Source organism: Coregonus lavaretus (assembly GCF_964263955.1).
Source record: "Coregonus lavaretus genome assembly, contig: HAP1_SCAFFOLD_387, whole genome shotgun sequence".
Taxonomy (NCBI): domain Eukaryota; kingdom Metazoa; phylum Chordata; class Actinopteri; order Salmoniformes; family Salmonidae; genus Coregonus; species Coregonus lavaretus.
This window is the reverse complement of record NW_028158029.1, coordinates 35001-57651: the sequence shown is the minus strand read 5'-3', so window position 1 is coordinate 57651 and position 22651 is coordinate 35001. Positions and strand designations below refer to the sequence as shown.

General features: G+C 38.9%; 1 protein-coding gene across 1 annotated transcript in view; it reads left to right on the top strand.

The window, feature by feature from the left end:
- Positions 1-5092: 5092 nt before the first annotated feature.
- LOC311124509 (serine/threonine-protein kinase LMTK1-like) overlaps positions 5093-22651 on the top strand; it is a gene marked incomplete at its 3' end in the record, with an annotated part of 42437 nt that continues 24878 nt past the window's right edge. The window contains exon 1 of the mRNA XM_084198642.1: positions 5093-5605. Within this exon, the coding sequence (XP_084054768.1) occupies positions 5524-5605 (82 nt within the window). The 5' untranslated portion in view covers positions 5093-5523. The remainder of the gene's footprint in view (positions 5606-22651) is intronic.

Here is a 22651-nt window from a genome sequence, read left to right as displayed (position 1 = left end):
ACGGCTCAGATGGAGTGTTTTATAAACTGTTCATCTATACACAGTACATTCATGGGGTTACAGTTCCTGAAACTGGCTTTGAGAGCAATAACATTTTATCCAAAGTGTTTATGCTGTTATGAGAGATAGTGATAATATCATGGGCCTGTATTGTATATAATGTTTATGTGTGTATAATGTTTATGTGTGTATAATGTTTATGTGTATATAATGTTTATGTGTGTATAATGTTTATGTGTGTATAATGTTATGTGTATATAATGTTTATGTGTATATAATGTTTATGTGTGTAAAATATGTACGTGTGTATAGTGTTATGTGTGTATAATGTTTATGTGTATATAATGTTTATGTGTATATAATGTTAAGTGTATATAATGTTATGTGTATATAATGTGTATGTGTGCATAATGTTTATGTGTGTAAAATATGTACGTGTGTATAATGTTTATGTGTGTATAATGTTTATGTGTATATAATGTTTTTGTGTGCATAATGTTTATGTGTGTATAATGTTTATGTGTGTATAATGTTCAGGTGTGTATAATGTTTATGTGTATATAATGTTTATGTGTATATAATGTTTATGTGTGTATTATGTTTATGTGTGTATAATGTTCAGGTGTGTATAATGTTTATGTGTATATAATGTTTATGTGTATATAATGTCTATGTGTATATAATGTTATGTGTATATAATGTTTATGTGTGTATAATATTTATGTGTATACAATGTTTATGTGTGTATAATGTTTATGTGTGTATAATGTTAATGTGTGTATAATGTTTATGTGTGTATAATGTTTATGTGTATATAATGTTTATGTGTGTATAATGTTTATGTGTGTATAATGTTATGTGTATACAATGTTTATGTGTATATAATGTTTATGTGTGTATAATGTTTATGTGTATATAACGTTTATGTGTGTATAATGTTTATGTGTGTATAATTTTCAGGTGTGTATAATGTTTATGTGTGTATAATGTTTATGTGTATATAATGTTTATGTGTATATAATGTTTATGTGTATATAATGTTATGTGTATATAATGTTTATGTGTGTATAATGTTTATGTGTGTATAATGTTTATGTGTGTATAATGTTTATGTGTATATAATGTTTATGTGTGTAAAATATGTACGTGTGTATAATGTTTATGTGTATATAGTGTTTATGTGTGTATAGTGTTTATGTGTATATAGTGTGTATAATGTTTATGTGTGTATAATGTTTATGTGTGTATAATGTTTATGTGTGTATAGTGTTATGTGTGTATAATGTTTATGTGTATATAATGTTTATGTGTATATAATGTTATGTGTATAAAATGTTATGTGTATATAATGTTTATGTGTGTATAATGTTTATGTGTGTAAAATATGTACGTGTGTATAGTGTTATGTGTGTATAATGTTTATGTGTATATAATGTTTATATGTATATAATGTTTATGTGTATATAATGTTATGTGTATATAATGTTATGTGTATATAATGTTTCTGTGTGTATAATGTTTATGTGTGTATAATGTTTATGTGTATATAATGTTTATGTGTGCATAATGTTTATGTGTGTATAATGTTTATGTGTGTATAATGTTCAGGTGTGCATAATGTTTATGTGTATATAATGTTTATGTGTATATAATGTCTATATGTATATAATGTTATGTGTATATAATGTTTATGTGTGTATAATATTTATGTGTATATAATGTTTATGTGTGTATAATGTTTATGTGTGTATAATGTTTATGTGTGTATAATGTTTATGTGTGTATAATGTTTATGTATATATAATGTTTATGTGTATATAATGTTTATGTGTATATAATGTTTATGTGTGTATAATGTTTATGTGTATATAATGTTTATGTGTGTATAATGTTTATGTGTGTATAACGTTTATGTGTGTATAATGTTTATGTGTGTATAATGTTCAGGTGTGTATAATGTTTATGTGTGTATAATGTTTATGTGTATATAATGTTTATGTGTGTATAATGTTTATGTGTATATAATGTTTATATGTATATAATGTTTATGTGTATATAATGTTATGTTTATATAATGTTATGTGTATATAATGTTTATGTGTGTATAATGTTTATGTGTGTATAATGTTTACGTGTATATAATGTTTATGTGTGCATAATGTTTATGTGTGTATAATGTTCAGGTGTGTATAATTTTATGTGTATATAATGTGTATGTGTATATAATGTCTATGTGTATATAATGTTATGTGTATATAATGTTTATGTGTGTATAATATTTATGTGTATATAATGTTTATGTGTGTATAATGTTTATGTGTGTATAATGTTTATGTGTGTATAATGTTTATGTGTGTATAATGTTTATGTGTATATAATGTTTATGTGTGTATAATGTTTATGTGTGTATAATGTTATGTGTATATAATGTTTATGTGTATATAATGTTTATGTGTGTATAATGTTTATGTGTATATAATGTTTATGTGTGTATAATGTTTATGTGTGCATAACGTTTATGTGTGTATAATGTTTATGTGTGTATAATGTTCAGGTGTGTATAATGTTTATGTGTGTATAATGTTTATGTGTATATAATGTTTATGTGTGTATAATGTTTATGTGTGTATAATGTTTATGTGTGTATAATGTTATGTGTGTATAATGTTTTTGTGTGTATAATGTTTATGTGTGTATAATGTTTATGTGTATATAATGTTTATGTGTGTATAATGTTTATGTGTGTATAATGTTATGTGTATATAATGTTTATGTGTATATAATGTTTATGTGTGTATAATGTTTATGTGTGTAAAATATGTACGTGTGTATAATGTTTATGTGTGTATAATGTTTATGTGTATATAATGTTTATGTGTATATAATGTTAAGTGTATATAATGTTATGTGTATATAATGTGTATGTGTGTATAATGTTTATGTGTGTAAAATATGTACGTGTGTATAATGTTTATGTGTGTATAATGTTTATGTGTATATAATGTTTATGTGTGCATAATGTTTATGTGTGTATAATGTTTATGTGTGTATAATGTTCAGGTGTGTATAATGTTTATGTGTATATAATGTTTATGTGTGTATAATGTCTATGTGTATATAATGTTATGTGTATATAATGTTTATGTGTGTATAATATTTATGTGTATATAATGTTTATGTGTGTATAATGTTTATGTGTGTATAATGTTAATGTGTGTATAATGTTTATGTGTGTATAATGTTTATGTGTATATAATGTTTATATGTGTATAATGTTTATGTGTGTATAATGTTATGTGTATATAATGTTTATGTGTATATAATGTTTATGTGTGTATAATGTTTATGTGTATATAATGTTTATGTGTGTATAATGTTTATGTGTGTATAACGTTTATGTGTGTATAATGTTTATGTGTGTATAATGTTCAGGTGTGTATAATGTTTATGTGTGTATAATGTTTATGTGTATATAATGTTTATGTGTATATAATGTTTATATGTATATAATGTTTATGTGTATATAATGCTATGTGTATATAATGTTATGTGTATATAATGTTTATGTGTGTATAATGTTTATGTGTGTATAATGTTTATGTGTATATAATGTTTATGTGTGCATAATGTCTATGTGTATATAATGTTATGTGTATATAATGTTTATGTGTGTATAATGTTTATGTGTGTATAATGTTATGTGTATATAATGTTTATGTGTATATAATGTTTATGTGTATATAATGTTATGTGTATATAATGTTTATGTGTGTATAATGTTTATGTGTATATAATGTTTATGTGTGTATAATGTTTATGTGTGTATAATGTTTATGTGTGTATAATGTTCAGGTGTGTATTGTGGTACATCAACATGTTAGGCTGGGATTCAATCCCATAGGTTGTAGACAATGCTGTTTTTAAAGGCAATGTTCCCATGTTCGCAGAGAGATCGCATTCACTGTAAATGCTGCATATGTTGGCTCAATCTGAATGTACCTTTAGAAGCAGCATTGTCTACAACCTGCGATCGGATTGAATCCCGGTCTTATTTTATATAAGGTCTATCAACATGGTGTCAACAGAGATCATGTCACTCTGACCAAGGCCAATAGAGTCAAGTAAACATCACTCATCAGGAAACATCATCACACTCTGAGCCAGGCCAGGCCCCTCTGAATAGAGTCAAGTAAACAACATCAAGTGTTTGGCAGTTGAGGACCTCCAGCAAACAATAAACATTCCAGCAAACAACTAGAGTCTTTTGACAGATGTTACCATACAGTCTATGTTACCATACAGTCTATGTACCATACATTCTATGTACCATACAGTCTATGTACCATACAGTCTATGTACCATACAGTCTAGGAGGATAATAATTTCACTGTATCCTGCTATTACATATGCCACCCTGTGAATGTGACTAATAAACTCATCTAATCTAATTTATGTTACCTAGTGTGTCCACCAGAGATTAGATCAGTCCAGACCAGACCAAACCATGGTCATATGTCAAAGGCAAATGGAGGTGCCCTTGATTTGCACTGAGCATGGTCGTGTTTGCACTTTTGGGACTATTCCATTGATTGATCCCATTGTACCAGGCAAGCTAAATCATGCACAAATGCACGCACACAGACACGCGCGCACACACACACACACACACACACACCTGTCCTGCACTGATTGAAAAAGCTTTTTTATTCAAAATCACCACCTTTTCACGTGTTGTATTACTATTCTGAGACAGTCCTCTGTCTGTCGCTATCCCTACCCACTCTTTTCGCGCCTCCTCATCTCTCCCCTCACCACTGTGCAGATACCAGATTCCGAAACGGAGTCAGCGAGATTCCAGTTAGGGTAGGCTAGGACCGGACACCTTAAGCAAGATGGCGCTTCCCCTGTCGCCAGCTAAAGTGACGCTCCGATAATGCAATGAGTATTGAATATCTCCTAGGGAATATAGCAAGGATTCTGCATAACTCTGTGCAGCCTATTACGTCATGTTGCATTGATCTACTCTAAAGACAGAGCAAGAGCATAACTTGACTAATATTGCCACAGGACGAATGCCAGGGTATGTCAGAGACTAAACCGAAAACGATGTTGAAGAAATAACCGAATCACGTCGATAAAGCAGTTCTATTTTCTGGCTCATCATCATCAAACTGGTTGGATGACGGAGAAAGAAAAGCGTGCGACGGGAGATACAACTATGCCTATCTATCGTTTTTAATCGTCCGCCAGTCAAGTGAATGGCTGCGGTATCAAAATCAAAAACAAAAACCGAAGGGAATGTTTGTCAACATCTGTTTATTGATCGGATGTGAAGGATCAGACAGAACAGCGCGCGCACTGCGTCTCAGGGGTGTCAAGGAGAAATAGCTAAAAATGCAGCGTTCGATTTGACTAGCATACAATCCTTCGGCTAAATGTGCTTTAGTCAACATCTGATATATTTCCATGTTGTATTTTGGTAAACCCTGCCTGCTGCCGTCTCAAGCCTGAAGAGGAGGGAGGATGTTCGTGGCTCTCTCTGTGATGGTCATGTCTTCAGCCTTCTTTAATCCCAGTTTTGCCTTCAATTCCCATTTTGACTCAGGTACGTGTCGAGCTCAAACTGACATTTAATGTGTGTGTTGTTTAATGCGTGTTTCATCTAATGTTCGTGTCAGAATGTGTATTGCTAGTATTGAATTTGAAACATAATGTTCGTCTTCTTTATCATCAACATTAACATCATCATCAGGTCCCTATATGTTGAATCATTGTGTGTTTAAACTCTGCTAGATACTGGTCTTTAAGCTCCATGTGAAGGATATGGATGTTTATCTGGCAACAACAGCAGCTAGATCAATATACAGTAGCCAGTGTGCTGTTGGCAGCCTTTATAGCCTGGTTGTGTGTGTTGGTTGTGTTGACATTTAGGCTGTCTTCTTCTCCCCCTCTGTAGTCAGACCCCCTGCAGCACCCCTTTTTTTGCCTCTTGGAGCAGTTTCCATGGCAACCTGAGGGGAGGGTGGCATGTAGTTATTTTAGAGGAACACAGAGGAAGCTGGGATGAAGGACAGTGTGTGTGTTGGTGTGTGTGCGTGTGTTGGTGTGTGTGTGTGTTTCACTACCATGCTATTGCCTGCCTCTCTCATTCTTATCCGCAGTGGAGAGAGGCAGCTCAAAGCCAACCTAGCACGCAGACCCCTGCAGGCGTGTGTATGTTTGTGTGTCAGCCCGGCTTAGCCCAGCTCAAACCTACTTCAGTTCACTGGAGACCTCCCTCCCTGACCCTGGCTCTATGGCTTGTTGTTGAAGGTACAGTAGTCTGCCTGTCTGCAGTGTTTACCCAGAGCATCAGGGCAACTGGACAGGACAGAGCCAACATGGACTCTGGCTACTAGAGCCAGCATGATGGGCAGGAGCACTCAGGTGCTGCTGTGTTGGGGGAGAGCTGGAGAGGGGAGGAGGAGAGGAGTGAGGGAGGGGGTGTGAGGAGAGAGAGAGAGAGAGTAGAGGGGGAGAGGAGGGGGGAGAGCGGTGGAGAGGAGGAGAGAGAGTAGAGGGCGAGAGGAGGGGGGAGAGAGGTGGAGAGGAGGAGAGAGAGGTAGAGGGGGAGAGGAGGGGGGAGAGAGGTGGAGAGGAGGAGAGAGAGGTGGAGGGGGAGAGAGGTGGAGAGGAGGAGAGAGAGTAGAGGGGGAGAGGAGGAGGGGGAGAGAGGTGGAGAGGAGGAGAGAGAGGTGGAGGGGAGGGGGAGAGAGGTGGAGGGGAGGAGAGAGAGTAGAGGGGGAGAGGAGGAGGGGGAGAGAGGTGTAGAGGAGGAGAGAGTAGAGGAGGAGTGAGGAAGGGAAAGGGGGATATCTAGTCAGATGTACAACTGAATGCATTCAACTAAAATGTGTCTTCCTCATTTAAGGAAGGGGGGGGGGGGGTGCAAACAGCCTCAGTGAAGAGTTGAATTAGAGCAGAATAAATGAATGGGAGGTAAACATGATTGAGGTTGTCCCTGTGTGTGTGTGTTGTGTGTGTGTTGTGTGTGTGTGTGTGTGTGTTTAAACAGCATTGAGTGTCCCTGCATTAGGCTGTGTGTGCTCAGCATATAAATGAGGCCCTGAGGACCAGCCTCCTACAGCTCTCTCTGGTTGCTGCGCTGCATACAGGATCTCTCTTTCTGTTGCTCTCTTATTCCCAGTTTCAGTACCCCATGTTGTACCGGTCACTAGTGATATGGGGGTTTCAGTACCCCATGTTGTACCGGTCACTAGTGATATGGGGGTTTCAGTACCCCATGTTGTACCGGTCACTAGTGATATGGGGAATTCAGTACCCCATGTTGTACCGGTCACTAGTGATATGGGGGTTTCAGTACCCCATGTTGTACTGGTAAACTAGTGATATGGGGGTTTCAGTACCCCATGTTGTTCCGGTCACTAGTGATACGGGGCTTTCAGTACCCCATGTTGTACCGGTCACTAGTGATATGGGGGTTTCAGTACCCCATGTTGTACCGGTCACTAATGATATGGGGGTTTCAGTACCCCATGATGTTGTACCTGTCACTAGTGATACAGGGGTTTCAGTACCCCATGCTGTACCTGTCACTAGTGATATGGGGGTTTCAGTACCCCATGTTGTACCGGTCACAAGTGATATGGGGGTTTCAGTACCCCACGTTGTACCGGTCACTAGTGATATGGGGGTTTAAGTACCCCACGCTGTACCTGTCACTAGTGATATGGGGGTTTCAGTACCCCATGTTGTACCGGTCACTAGTGATATGGGGGTTTCAGTACCCCACGCTCTACCTGTCACCAGTGATATGGGGGTTTCAGTACCCCATGTTGTACCGGTCACTAGTGATATGGGGGTTTCAGTACCCCACGCTGTACCGGTCACTAGTGATATGGGGGTTTCAGTACCCCATGTTGTACCTGTCACTAGTGATATGAGGGTTTCAGTACCCCATGCTGTATCAGTCAGTAGTGATATTTGGGAGGTAGAGTAACCACCATATTTTTTTTTCATGGTGTACAAGACACCTGCTACTGCAATTGTATATGGTTATATTGGTCAGAAAAATTATATTGTAATCTAACAGCACCTGTTTTGCACACATAACATCCACTCAGCGCTTCTCCTTACCTTGTTTTAGTTGATCTCCAGTATTTTCCACAACTAGTCACATTTATTCCACACATCAGACTCCCCCTTTACCTCCTGAGCAACCAGTAAACATTCCTCCGTTTCTAGTTTATTTGTCATGTCCTCTGCGTCCATTTTGCTGTTACGGTGTTCTAAGTTTGTTATAACCAATTTATTGATGTGATTATGATATGCTATAGGTCAGGCCCTATTGGTCACGTGCATGCGATGCATACATGTGTCATAATAGAGAGAGCAAAGGTTGAGGGAATAGGGAATGAGGGATTTTGGTAACAGAACTTTTCAGTCAGAAATGGCTGTAATGATGTTGCAACACGGACAGCGCAATAAGCACTGTTGATGTTCTGTGGTAGTCGCTGCAGCAGGGAGGAGAGAGAGACAGTGGGTGCTAGTCACACAGTAAGTCACTCGCTGTCTTTTTAGCGCAGCAAGTCTGAGCTGGCCCGGCACAATCAAATCAATTGCGATCGGACTCCCTCTAGTAATTTGTGTCTCATAATTATTTCATCAAACAGTGTGCTTACAGCATCAGACAAGCTTAGTAGATATGGTTGTTTTCATTAAAACACATAGGATGTGTCTATATTTGGAGAAAAAAAATTGACCAATCGAATGGTCGACTAAGATTTTTTTTTTGTCGGAGACAGTCCTAATTTGAACCCAGGTCTGCTGTCCTCCATGCTGTCCAGTGGCTGGCCTCAGCCTGGCCTGGCTCTGGTTCTATCCTCAGCCTGGCCTGGGTTTCTGGTTCTGTCCTCAGTCTGGCCTGGGTCTCTGGTTCTGGTTCCTTCCTCAGTCTGGCCTGGGTCTCTGGTTCTGGTTCTGCCCTCAGTCTTGCCTGGGTCTCTGGTTCTGGTTCTGCCCTCAGTCTTGCCTGGGTCTCTGGTTCTGGTTCTGTTCTGAGTCTGGCCTGGGACTCTGGTTCTGGTTCTGTCCTCAGTCTGGCCTGGGACTCTGGTTCTGGTTCTTTCCTCAGTCTGGCCTGGGTCTCTGGTTCTGGTTCTATCCTCAGCCTGGACTGGGACTCTGGTTCTGGTTCTTACCTCAGTCTGGCCTGAGTCTCTGGTTCTGGTTGTTTCCTAGTGCTGGACATTATTATGTAATCCCACCACAGTAATGTGATTGTGTAATTTGAGGTGAAAAGACACTCCCGTCTCCATCTTGCCAGGGAAATCACGGGTGAAAATACATTCCAAATGACACCCTATTTCCTATATAGTGCACTAATTTTGACTAGAGCATGTAGTGCAGTATATAGGGAATAGGGTGCCAATTGGGACGCGTCCTTCTTCACTGTGGTTAACTGAGGATCACTCTGGGCTTTCCCTCTAATCAAATTGGTCCGTTGGTATTTTATTGCAGTGGAGAGGGTGAGCTTTATAAACTCTTAGGAAGGCCTTTTATTGCCTGTGGAGAGGGTGAGCTTTATAGACTCTCTTAGGAAGGCAGACACAAACATTAGTTTGTCTCTTATCTGTGGTTTTTAGAATGTTTCAGAGGTCAGCAGAGGTCTCAGCCAATGTTCCCTCTAATTTGTTTAGGCACTGAGCAAATTTCAGGTCTGCTGAGCGCATATGGGGGTTTCAGTACCCCAAGTTGTACCGGTCACTAGTGATATGGGGGTTTCAGTACCCCATGTTGTACCTGTCACTAGTGATATGGGGGTTTCAGTACCCCATGTTGTACCGGTCACTAGTGATATGGGGGTTTCAGTACCCCATGTTGTACCTGTCACTAGTGATATAGAGGTTTCAGTAACCCACACTGTACTGGTCACTAGTGATATGGGGGTTTTAGTACCCCATGTTGTACCGGTCACTAGTGATATGGGGGTTTCAGTACCCCATGTTGTACCGGTCACTAGTGATATGGAGGTTTCAGTACCCCATGTTGTACCGGTCACTAGTGATATGGGGGTTTCAGTACCCCATGTTGTACCGGTCACTAGTGATATGGGGGTTTCAGTACCCCATGTTGTACCGGTCACTAGTGATATGGAGGTTTCAGTACCCCATGTTGTACCGGTCACTAGTGATATGGGGGTTTCAGTACCCCATGTTATACCGGTCACTAGTTATATGGGGGTTTCAGTACCCCATGTTGTACCTGTCACTAGTGATATAGAGGTTTCAGTAACCCACACTGTACTGGTCACTAGTGATATGGGGGTTTCAGTACCCCACGCAGACAAAAACATTAGTTTGTCTCTTATCTGTGGTTTTTAGAATGTTGTAGCTTCAGAGGTCAACAGAGGTCAGCAGAAGTCACAGCCAATGTTCCCTCTAATTTGTTTTGGCACTGTCAAATTTGAGGTCTGCTGAGCGCATACTTGAACATTGCGAAACTTCCAGTGCGCGTTTACTGTGAACACAGGCTGAACACTAAGTTACAGTTCTAACAGTGGCCAAGTAGGCTGCTGTGGCTATTTGATCATAATGTAGGCCTAACCGAGTGGCCTACCATCAAAAATAATGGAGAAAATGCATCCCATAACATTTTAATATGGAAATAGCTGTTCTATCATTCAGCCTACAGTAGCAGCCAATGTGTGGTGTTCAATGTAGGCCTACATTCCATGAGACCTTTGAAAAAAAACATGCAGGGCGTGACCTGTTGACCCATTTGTCCTTGAGACAAGGAGGTGACTGAAAATGTTGTTGTGTTGTTTGATGCAAGAAACCACTTTACAAAATAAAATTATTATTCCCATACTATTATTACAGAGAATCAGACAAATTATGCTACCCTCTGCCTATTGGCTACTTAGCTTAATACAACACTGGCCCTTTAAGACAAAAAAAAGCTCTTTGCCTGACTGGCTTTTCAAAGATGTGTAGAAATGTACATGTTTTGTGCTCTTGTAGGAAGCAATCACTCCCCTATTGCTGAAATACAACTTATCTATAACTGGGCTAATAACTCACTAACTAGCAAATTATATTAACAAAATGTGCACCTGGCTACATGCAGCTCTCGCTTTGATCTCAAAACAAGCGCATCTACTCACACCACAGCTGTAAATATAGTCCAGTTCCAAGTAAATGGCACAGATCCATATATGGCAATTGTCTGTTTGCATATAGGCCTACTGCAGCTCTGATTGGCTATGCCTCACTGGTCTGTGTAGAGTACTAAATAGACTGAGTCATGCCAATAGAATCCTACTCCGATGCATTCTGCCTACAACAAAATCTCTTGCATAGTTTGGTTTGTTTCGGTATTCGATCTCAATTGCCACAGTAAAGGGAAACGTTGATAGTGTAAACAAACAGGGAAAACTCTGGAAAGTTGAGTGAAGTTTAATCTCCAGCTTCTCTCCTTGGGCTGATATTTGTTCTGCACGCTGCGAGGCAGTCTCGGGGAGCTGCGAGGCAGTCCCAGGGAGCTGCGAGGCAGTCCCAGGGAGCTGCGAGGCAGTCTCGGGGCTACTGCGTGCCCGGGCACGCGTGCAACTTAGAGGTCAACAGAGGTCACAGCACAGGTCAACAACGAGGTGATGAGAAGTAAGAACTCAGACAAGAGGCCTACTAGAAGCTGGGGTCGGGTTCCGTTCTACATTACAGAATGTTCAGATAGATGCATGTCACATAGAGCAGACTGGCATGCTTCTCCGTCATGTACTGTGGATTAGGGAATCTTATCAGCTTAAATTTCTATCTGCTCAGAACGTTGCTGAAAGCAACCCAGGGTGGTGTCCAACTGTTCATTAGGGCACAGCCAAGCAAAACTTTTCAAAATGTTGTGCAACAGAACATAAAAAGGAGCCTTTCTTTACTGGACAAGTTCAGATAGTTAGTACCATCCCGTTTCTCCCATTGTATAGATCAGGGGTGTCAAACATATGAGCCGCAAATTTTGACGTAGAGGAAATATAACCAGTTTTCAGAGTGGCCCCCCGGACCTCGTTGAAAAGCGAATGTATCCCACAGGCCTGGCTCCACACTGCAGGCTGGAGCCACCTTGCCCTAGCAATACGTTACCCTGACCAGGCCAGTAATGGAAGGGAGAATCAATGTTGCCACGGTGATGGATGGGCTAGGTAGAGGAGGAGCCAAAGAGGAGGAGCCACGAATTGGAGCCAATCAGATGGATGCATACTCTAAACACACGAACAGTTCTACACCCTCCTATTCTGTCTGTGATTCTTACACACAACACAAAAACAAAACAGCTTCCATTCTCCCTAACACTCATTAATACATCATCACTCTCCCCCCTCTCCCTCTCCATCCTCCTGTCCTCCTTTCCTCTCCCATTCTCCATCACACCATCTCTCTGTCCCATCTCTCACTCTTTTCTTCCATCTCCCTCCCCGTCTCTCCCCCTTCCTCCTCCCCCTCCCTCTCTCCAACCTCTCTCTCACTGTCCTTCTCCCCCCTCCTCCCTCTCTCTTCTCCTCCTGTACCCTTTCCTATTTCTCCTCCTCTCTCTCCATCCTCCTGTACCACTTCTCCTCCTGTACCACTTCTCCTCCTGTACCACTTCTCTTCCTGTACCACTTCTCTTCCTGTACCACTTCTCTTCCTGTACCACTTCTCCTCCTGTATCCCTTCTCTTCCTGTACCCCTTCTTCTCCTGTACACCTCTCCTCCTGTACCCCTTTCCTCCCGTACCCCTTATCCTCCTGTACCCCTTTTCCTGCTGTACCCCTTTTTCCTCCTGTATCCCTTCTCTTCCTGTACCCCTTTCCTCCTGTACCCCTTCTCCTCCTGTACCCCTTTTCCTCCTGTACCCCTTCTCCTCCTGTACCCCTTTTCCTCCTGTGATGGTGGGAGATGCAGGCAGGCACCCTTCCCTCCCCAGCAGGTGTCAAGAGCACAGCTGCAATCACAGGAAATAAACCACACTCTGCTGATGTGTTAAATGCTGCATGGGCTCTGAGCTGACACACACACACAGGCACACACACACACACACACACACAAACACACAGAGGAATCAGGAATCACAGTAGTGGGTGGATTAGTGCCAGCGTGCTGTGCTGTCTGTCTGTCTGTCTGTCTGTCTGTCTGTCTGTCATACGTTCACCAAGCCATGCTCACCTCACCCACGTCACTGAGAGTCATGGTGATGACTTCATACCTTCTAAAGAGCCTGACACAACAAAAAAATACTGACATGTATTGCTCAGGGGAGGAGGAACACAGACTAGCATTGTTGTGTGTGTGTGTTGTTCTCCATGACTGTCACACTAGTGTCACTTCTTGTTTCCCCTGTCAGCAGGAATGGCTGAAGGACAGTCACACCATGGCTGCGTTCCAAATGGCACCCTGTTCTCCTTATATTTTTCGTATATATTTCTCAATCTCACTTTCCATCCTTTAACTAAATATACTTTCCTGCAACCCGCCTCATCCAATGTGGAACGGATTCTGTTGTTTTTTCATACATTTTTATCCAGAACCTCCTGGCTGAAACTAGCCAGCTAACTAGCTACTTGCTATTAGCCACCATTAGCGGTCTTCACCATTGTCCGTGGCCGTGGCCTGCACTACCTACCAGCCAGCTCTAGCCTGGACAATTGTCGGCCAGTCTGCACAGTCTGCACATTGCGCTATCGAGCCAGAGCATATCGGATTTTCTGCCGGAACCACTGAATCACTGGACCTTAACACCGGATCATCGCTAGCCAGCTAACTAGCTACTTGCTATTAGCCACCGTTAGCGGTCTTCACCATTGTCCGTGGCCGTGTCCTGCACTACCTACCAGCCAGCCAGAATCGGCTTCCTATTTCGCAACAAAGCCTCCTTCACTCATGCTGCCAAACATGCCCTCGTAAAACTGACTATCCTACCGACCCTTGTCATTTACAAAATAGCCTCCAACACTCTACTCAGCAAATTGGATGTAGTCTATCACAGTGCCATCCGTTTTGTCACCAATGCCCCATATACTACCCACCATTGTGACCTGTACGCTCTTGTTGGCTGGCCCTCACTACATATTCGTCGCCAAACCCACTGACTCCAGGTCATCTATAAATCACTGCTAGGCAACTCCCCGTCTTATCTTAGCTCACTGGTCACCATAGCAACACCCACCCGTAGTCTGCGCTCCAGCAGGTATATCTCACTGGTCATCCCCAAAGCCAACACCTCCTTTGGCCGCCATTCCTTCCAGTTCTCTGCTGCCAATGACTGGAACGAACTGCAAAAATCTCTGAAGCTGGAGACTCTTATCTCCCTCACTAACTTTAAGCGTCAGTTGTCAGAGCAGCTTACCGATCACTGCACCTGTACACAGCCTTTCTGAAATTAGCCCACCCAACTACCTCATCCCCATATTGTTATTTATTTTGCTAATTCGCAACCTAGTATCTCTATTTGCACATCATCTTTTGCACATCTATCATTCCAGTGTTAATACTAATTGTAATTATTTGTCACGCCCTGACTCTGGGGACTCTTATTTGTTGAGTCAGGGTGTGATTTTCTATGTTGTATTTTCTATGTTTAGATCTATTATGTGTATTTCTATGTTGGCCGGGGTGGTTCCCAATCAGAGGCAGCTGTAGCTCGTTGTCTCTGATTGGGGTCCATACTTAGGCAGCCTATTGGCACTAGTGGGTTGTGGGATCTTGTTCCAGTTAAGGTATGTTGTGTTGTGCTGCCTTGGACTTCACGTTTCGTTTCGGTTTGTTTGTTTGTTGTTTTGTCGTTGTGTTTAATATTTAATAAACATGTACGCATATCACGCTGCGCCTTGGTCCATCCCGTTCATGAACGATCGTGACACTATTTTGCACTATGGCCTATTTATTGCCTTACCTCCATAACTTACTACATTCGTACACACTGTATATATATTTTCTGTTGTATTTTTGACTTTATGTTTTGTTTACCCCATGTGTAACTCTGTGTTGTTGTTTTTATGGCACTGCTTTGCTTTATCTTGGCCAGGTCGCAGTTGTAAATGAGAACTTGTTCTCAACTGTCTTACCTGGTTAAATAAAGGTGAAATACAATAAAATAATAAAGGGTGCCATTTGGGACAGACAAGAGCTACAATCTCTCTCTCTCTCTCTCTCTCTCTCTCTCTCTACAATCTCTCTCTCTCTCTCTCTCTCTCTCTCTCTCTCTCTCTCTCTCTGTCTCTCTCTCTCTCTTTCTCTCTCTCTCTCTGTCTCTCTCTCTCTCTCTCTCTCTCTCTCTCTCTCTCTCTCTCTCTCTCTCTCTCTCTTTCTGTCTCTCTACTGTGAGCTCAGTGAGAGTTGTCTCTGGTGCTGAATCATGCAACCAGGTAGAGGAGAGTTACACCTTCACTCTCCATGGTCCTGTATGTCGCAAGCTCTAATGTGTGTGTGTGTGTGTTAGGGATGGGAGGGGGGGGGGAGTCAATACAGTTACATATCACAATATTATTTTGGAATATATTATATTGTTACTTTGACTCCAAGTATAACATTTATTTAATTAAAAAACTATATTTTTTGCTAAGTAGCGTGAACTAGCGCTAATCGTCTGTACCTGTGCCAGAAATACAGTATTTTTTAAATTATTTGTTTAATATAACAGTAGGTAATGTCAGGTTTAACCCCCTAACATGGTATATAACAGTATGTAATGTCAGGTTTAACCCCCTAACATGGTATATAACAGTAGGTAATGTCAGGTTTAACCCCCTAACATGGTATATAACAGCAGGTAATGTCAGGTTTAACCCCCTAACATGGTATATAACAGTAGGTAATGTCAGGTTTAACCCCCTAACATGGTATATAACAGCAGGTAATGTCAGGTTTAACCCCCTAACATGGTATATAACAGTAGGTAATGTCAGGTTTAACCCCCTAACATGGTATATAACAGCAGGTAATGTCAGGTTTAACCCCCTAACATGGTATATAACAGCAGGTAATGTCAGGTTTAACCCCCTAACATGGTATATAACAGCAGGTAATGTCAGGTTTAACCCCCTAACATGGTATATAACAGCAGGTAATGTCAGGTTTAACCCCCTAACATGGTATATAACAGTAGGTAATGTCAGGTTTAACCCCCTAACATGGTATATAACAGCAGGTAATGTCAGGTTTAACCCCCTAACATGGTATATAACAGCAGGTAATGTCAGGTTTAACCCCCTAACATGGTATATAACAGCAGGTAATGTCAGGTTTAACCCCCTAACATGGTATATAACAGCAGGTAATGTAAGGTTTAACCCCCTAACATGGTATATAACAGTAGGTAATGTCAGGTTTAACCCCCTAACATGGTATATAACAGTAGGTAATGTCAGGTTTAACCCCCTAACATGGTATATAACAGCAGGTAATGTCAGGTTTAACCCCCTAACATGGTATATAACAGTAGGTAATGTCAGGTTTAACCCCCTAACATGGTATATAACAGCAGGTAATGTCAGGTTTAACCCCCTAACATGGTATATAACAGTGGGTAATGTCAGGTTTAACCCCCTAACATGGTATATAACAGTAGGTAATGTCAGGTTTGTGTGTGTGTGTGCGTGGTTGCATGCGTTTGTATTTGTGTGTGTGTGTGTGGGTTGTAGGATTAAGAAGTCAAGCTAACAGCTTAGCCTTATTGAGAACACAATTAGCATTGATCTGTAACAGTCAGTCAATGACATGAAGACCTTAACACCAGATCATTCCAAATATAACCCTAACCCCCTAAGGTCATATGGAATGACCCTGCTATTTAAGTGTGCATCCCAAATGGCACCCTATTCCAGTTATAGGGCACAACCCATAGGGGCCCTGGTCAAAAGTAGTGCACTATATAGGGTGTCATTTGGGACGTGCCCGAAGTCTCTGTTGTCATACTCTTGACCTGTGTGATCTGGAAATAGAGACTAGATATCACCACAGACTGAAATAGACTAGATATCACCACAGACTGAAATAGAGACTAGATATCACTACAGACTGAAATAGACTAGATATCACTACAGACTGAAATAGACTAGATATCACCACAGACTGAAATAGACTAGATATCACTACAGACTGAAATAGACTAGATATCACTACAGACTGAAATAGACTAGATATCACTACAGACTGAAATAGACTAGATATCACCACAGACTGAAATAGACTAGATATCACTATAGACTGAAATAGACTAGATATCACTACAGACTGAAATAGACTAGATATCACCACAGACTGAAATAGACTAGATATCACTACAGACTGAAATAGACTAGATATCACTACAGACTGAAATAGAGACTAGATATCAACACAGTACGAAATAGACTAGATATCACCACAGACTGAAATAGACTAGATATCACCACAGACTGAAATAGACTAGATATCACCACAGACTGAAATAGACTAGATATCACTACAGACTGAAATAGAGACTAGATATCAACACAGTACGAAATATAGACTAGATATCACCACGGTATGAAATAGAGACTAGATATCACCACAGACTGAAATAGACTAGATATCACCACAGACTGAAATAGACTAGATATCACCACAGACTGAAATAGACTAGATATCACCACAGACTGAAATAGACTAGATATCACTACAGACTGAAATAGAGACTAGATATCAACACAGTACGAAATATAGACTAGATATAACCACGGTATGAAATAGAGACTAGATATCACCAGAGTGTGAAATAGACTAGATATCACCACAGTATGAAATAGACAGATATTCCACGGTATGAAATAGAGAATATATTTCACCACAGTATGAAATAGACAGATATCACCAAGGTATGAAATAGACAGATATCACCAAGGTATGAAATAGACAGATATCACCACAGTATGAAATAGACTGGATATCACCACAGTATGAAATTGACAGATATCACCACAGTATGACATAGACAGATGTCACCACAGTATGAAATAGACAGATATTCCACAGTATGAAATAGAGAATATATTTCACCACAGTATGAAATAGACAGATATCACCACAGTATGAAATAGACAGATATCACCACAGTATGAAATAGACTGGATATCACCACAGTATGAAATACAGATATCCCCACAGTATGAAATAGACATATATCCCCACAGTATGAAATAGACTGGATATCACCACAGTATGAAATAGACAGATATCACCATGGTATGAAATAGACTAGATATCACCACAGTATGAAATAGACTAGATACCACAGTATGACATAGACAAATGTCAACACAGTATGAAATAGACAGATATTCCACGGTATGAAATAGAGAATATATTTCACCACAGTATGAAATAGACAGATATCACCACAGTAGGAAATAGACAGATATCACCACATTATGAAATAGACTGGATATCACCACAGTATGAAATAGACAGATATCCCCACAGTATGAAATAGACAGATATCACCACAGTATTAAATATATACTAGATATCACTGCAGTATGAAATAGACAGATATCACAACAGTATGAAATTGAAACTAGATATCACCACAGTATGAAATAGACTAGATATCACAGTATGAAATAGACAGATATCACCACAGTATTTAATAGACACTTATCACCATGGTATGAAATAGACAGATATCACCACAGTATGAAATAGACTAGATATCACCACAGTATGAAATATATACTAGATATCACTGCAGTATGAAATAGACAGATATCACAACAGTATGAAATTGAAACTAGATATCACCACAGTATGAAATAGACTAGATATCACAGTATGAAATAGACAGATATCACCACAGTATTTAATAGACACTTATCACCATGGTATGAAATAGACAGATATCACCACAGTATGAAATAGACTAGATATCACCACAGTATGAAATGTATACTAGATATCACCACAGTATGAAATGTATACTAGATATCACCACAGTATGAAATAGACATATATCACCACAGCATGAAATAGACAGATATCACCACGGTATGAAATAGACAGATATCTGCACAGTATGAAATATAGACTAGATATCACCGCAGTATTAAATAGACAGATATTACCACAGTATGAAATAGACAGATATCACCACGGTATGAAATAGACAGATATCTGCACAGTAAGAAATAGAGATGAGATATTACCACAGTATGAAATAGACAGATATCACCACGGTATGAAATAGACAGATATCTGCACAGTAAGAAATAGAGACTAGATATCACCACAGTATGAAATAGAGACTATATATCTCCACAGTATGAAATAGAGACTAGATATCACCACAGTATAAAATAGAGACTAGATATCTCCACAGTATGAAATAGAGACTAGATATCACCACAGTATGAAATAGAGACTATATATCACCACAGTATGAAATAGAGACTAGATATCACCACAGTATGATATATAGACTAGATATCACCACAGAATGAAATATAGACTCTATCACCACAGTATGAAATATAGACTAGATATCACCAAAGTATGAAATAGACAGATATCACCACAGTATGAAATGTATACTAGATATCACCACAGTATGAAATAGACATATATCACCACAGCATGAAATAGACAGATATCACCACAGTGTGAAATAGACAGATATCTGCACAGTATGAAATATAGACTAGATATCACCGCAGTATTAAATAGACAGATATTACCACAGTATGAAATAGACAGATATCACCACGGTATGAAATAGACAGATATCTGCACAGTAAGAAATAGAGACGAGATATCACCACAGTATGAAATAGAGACTAGATATCACCACAGTATTGAATAGAGACTAGATATCACAGCACTATGAAATAGACTAGATATCAGCACAGTATGAAATATAGACTATATATTCCACAGTATGAAAAATAGACTAGATATCACCACAGCATGAAAAATTGACCAGATATCACCACAGTATGAAATAGACAGATATCACCACAGTATTAAATATATACTAGATATCACCACAGTATGAAATAGACAGATAACTGCACAGTATGAAATAGAGACTATATATCACCACAGTATGAAATAGTGACTAGATATCACCACAGTATGAAATAGATACTAGATATCACCACAGTATGAAATATAGACTCGATATCACCATAGTATGTATTATAGACTAGATATCACCATAGTATGTAATATAGACTAGATATCACCACAGTATGAAATATAGACTAGATATCACCACAGTATGAAATAGACATATATCACCACAGTATGAAATATATACTAGCTATCACCACAGTATGAAATAGACTAGATATCACCACAGTATGAAATAGACAGATATCAACGCGGTATGAAATAGGGCCTAGATATCACCACAGTATGAAATAGAGACTAGATATAACCACAGTATGAAATAGAGACTAGATATCACCACAGTATGAAATAGAGACTAGATATAACCACAGTATGAAATAGAGACTAGATATAACCACAGTATGAAATAGAGACTAGATATCACCACAGTATGAAATAGAGACTAGATATCACCACAGCATGAAATATACATATATCACCAAGGTATGAAATAGACAGATATCTGAACAGTATGAAATATAGACTAGATTTCACCGCAGTATTAAATAGACTAGATATCACCGCATTATGAAATAGACTAGATATCACCACAGTATGAAATAGAGACTAGATATCACCACAGTATGAAATAGACAGATATTCCCACAGTATGATATAGACAGATATCAACACAGTATGAAATATAGACTAGATATCACCACAGTATGAAATAGACTAGATATCACCACAGTATGAAATAGACAGATAGCACCACAGTATGAAATAGACTAGATATCACTGCAGTATTAAATTGACTAGATATCACCGCAGTATGAAATAGAGACTAGATATCCCCACATTATTAAATAGAGACTAGATATCACCACAGTACGAAATAGAGACTAGGTATCACCACAGTATGAAATAGAGACTAGATATCACCACAGTATTAAATAGAGACTAGATATCACAGCACTATGAAATAGACTAGATATCACCACAGTATGAAATAGTTACTAGATATCACCACAGTATGACATAGACTAGATATCACCACAGTCTGAAATAGAGACTAGATGTAACCACTGTATGAATTAGAGACTATATATCAGCACAGTATGAATTAGAGACTAGATATCACCACAGTATGAAATACATACTAAATATCACCACTATATGAAATAGACTAGATATCACCACAGTATGAAATAGACAGATATCACCACAGTATGAAATAGACAGATATCACCACAGTATGAAATAGACAGATATCACCACGGTATGAAATAGACAGATAACTGCACAGTATGAAATAGAGACTATATATCACCACAGTATGAAATATAGACTAGATATCACCACAGTATGAAATATAGACTCGATATCACCATAGTATGTAATATAGACTAGATATGGTGGTCCTCTGTAGCTCAGCTGGTAGAGCACAGTGCTTGTAACGCCAGGGTAGTGGGTTCGATCCCCGGGACCACCCATACACAAAAATGGATGCACGCATGACTGTAAGTCGCTTTGGATAAAAGCGTCTGCTAAATGGCATATTATTATTATTATTATTATTATTATAGATATCACCATAGTATGTAATATAGACTAGATATCACCACAGTATGAAATATAGACTAGCTATCACCACAGTATGAAATAGACTAGATATCACCACAGTATGAAATAGACAGATATCAACGCGGTATGAAATAGAGCCTAGATATCACTGCAGTATGAAATAGAGCATAGATATCACCACAGTATGAAATAGAGACTAGATATAACCACAGTATGAAATAGAGACTAGATGTCACCACAGTATGAATTAGAGACTATATATCAGCACAGTATGAAATAGAGACTAGATATCACCACAGTATGAAAAATAGACTAGATATCACCACAGTATGAAATAGATACTAGATATCACCACAGTATGACATAGACTAGATATCACCACAGTCTGAAATAGAGACTAGATGTCAACACAGTATGAATTAGAGACTATATATCAGCACAGTATGAATTAGAGATATCACCACAGTATGAAAAATAGACTAGATATCACTACAGTATGAAATACATACTAAATATCATCACTATATGAAATAGACTAGATATCACCACAGTATGAAATAGACAGATATCACCACAGTATGAAATAGACAGATATCACCACGGTATGAAATAGACAGATAACTGCACAGTATGAAATATAGACTATATATCACCACAGTATGAAATAGTGACTAGATATCACCACATTATGAAATAGATACTAGATATTACCACAGTATGAAATATAGACTAGATATCACCATAGTATGTAATATAGACTCGATATCACCACAGTATGAAATAGTGACTAGATATCACCACATTATGAAATATAGACTAGATATCACCACAGTATTAAATAGACATATATCACCACAGTATTAAATATATACTAGCTATCACCACAGTATGAAATAGACAGATATCAACGCGGTATGAAATAGAGCCTAGATATCACTGCAGTATGAAATAGAGCCTAGATATCACCACAGTAT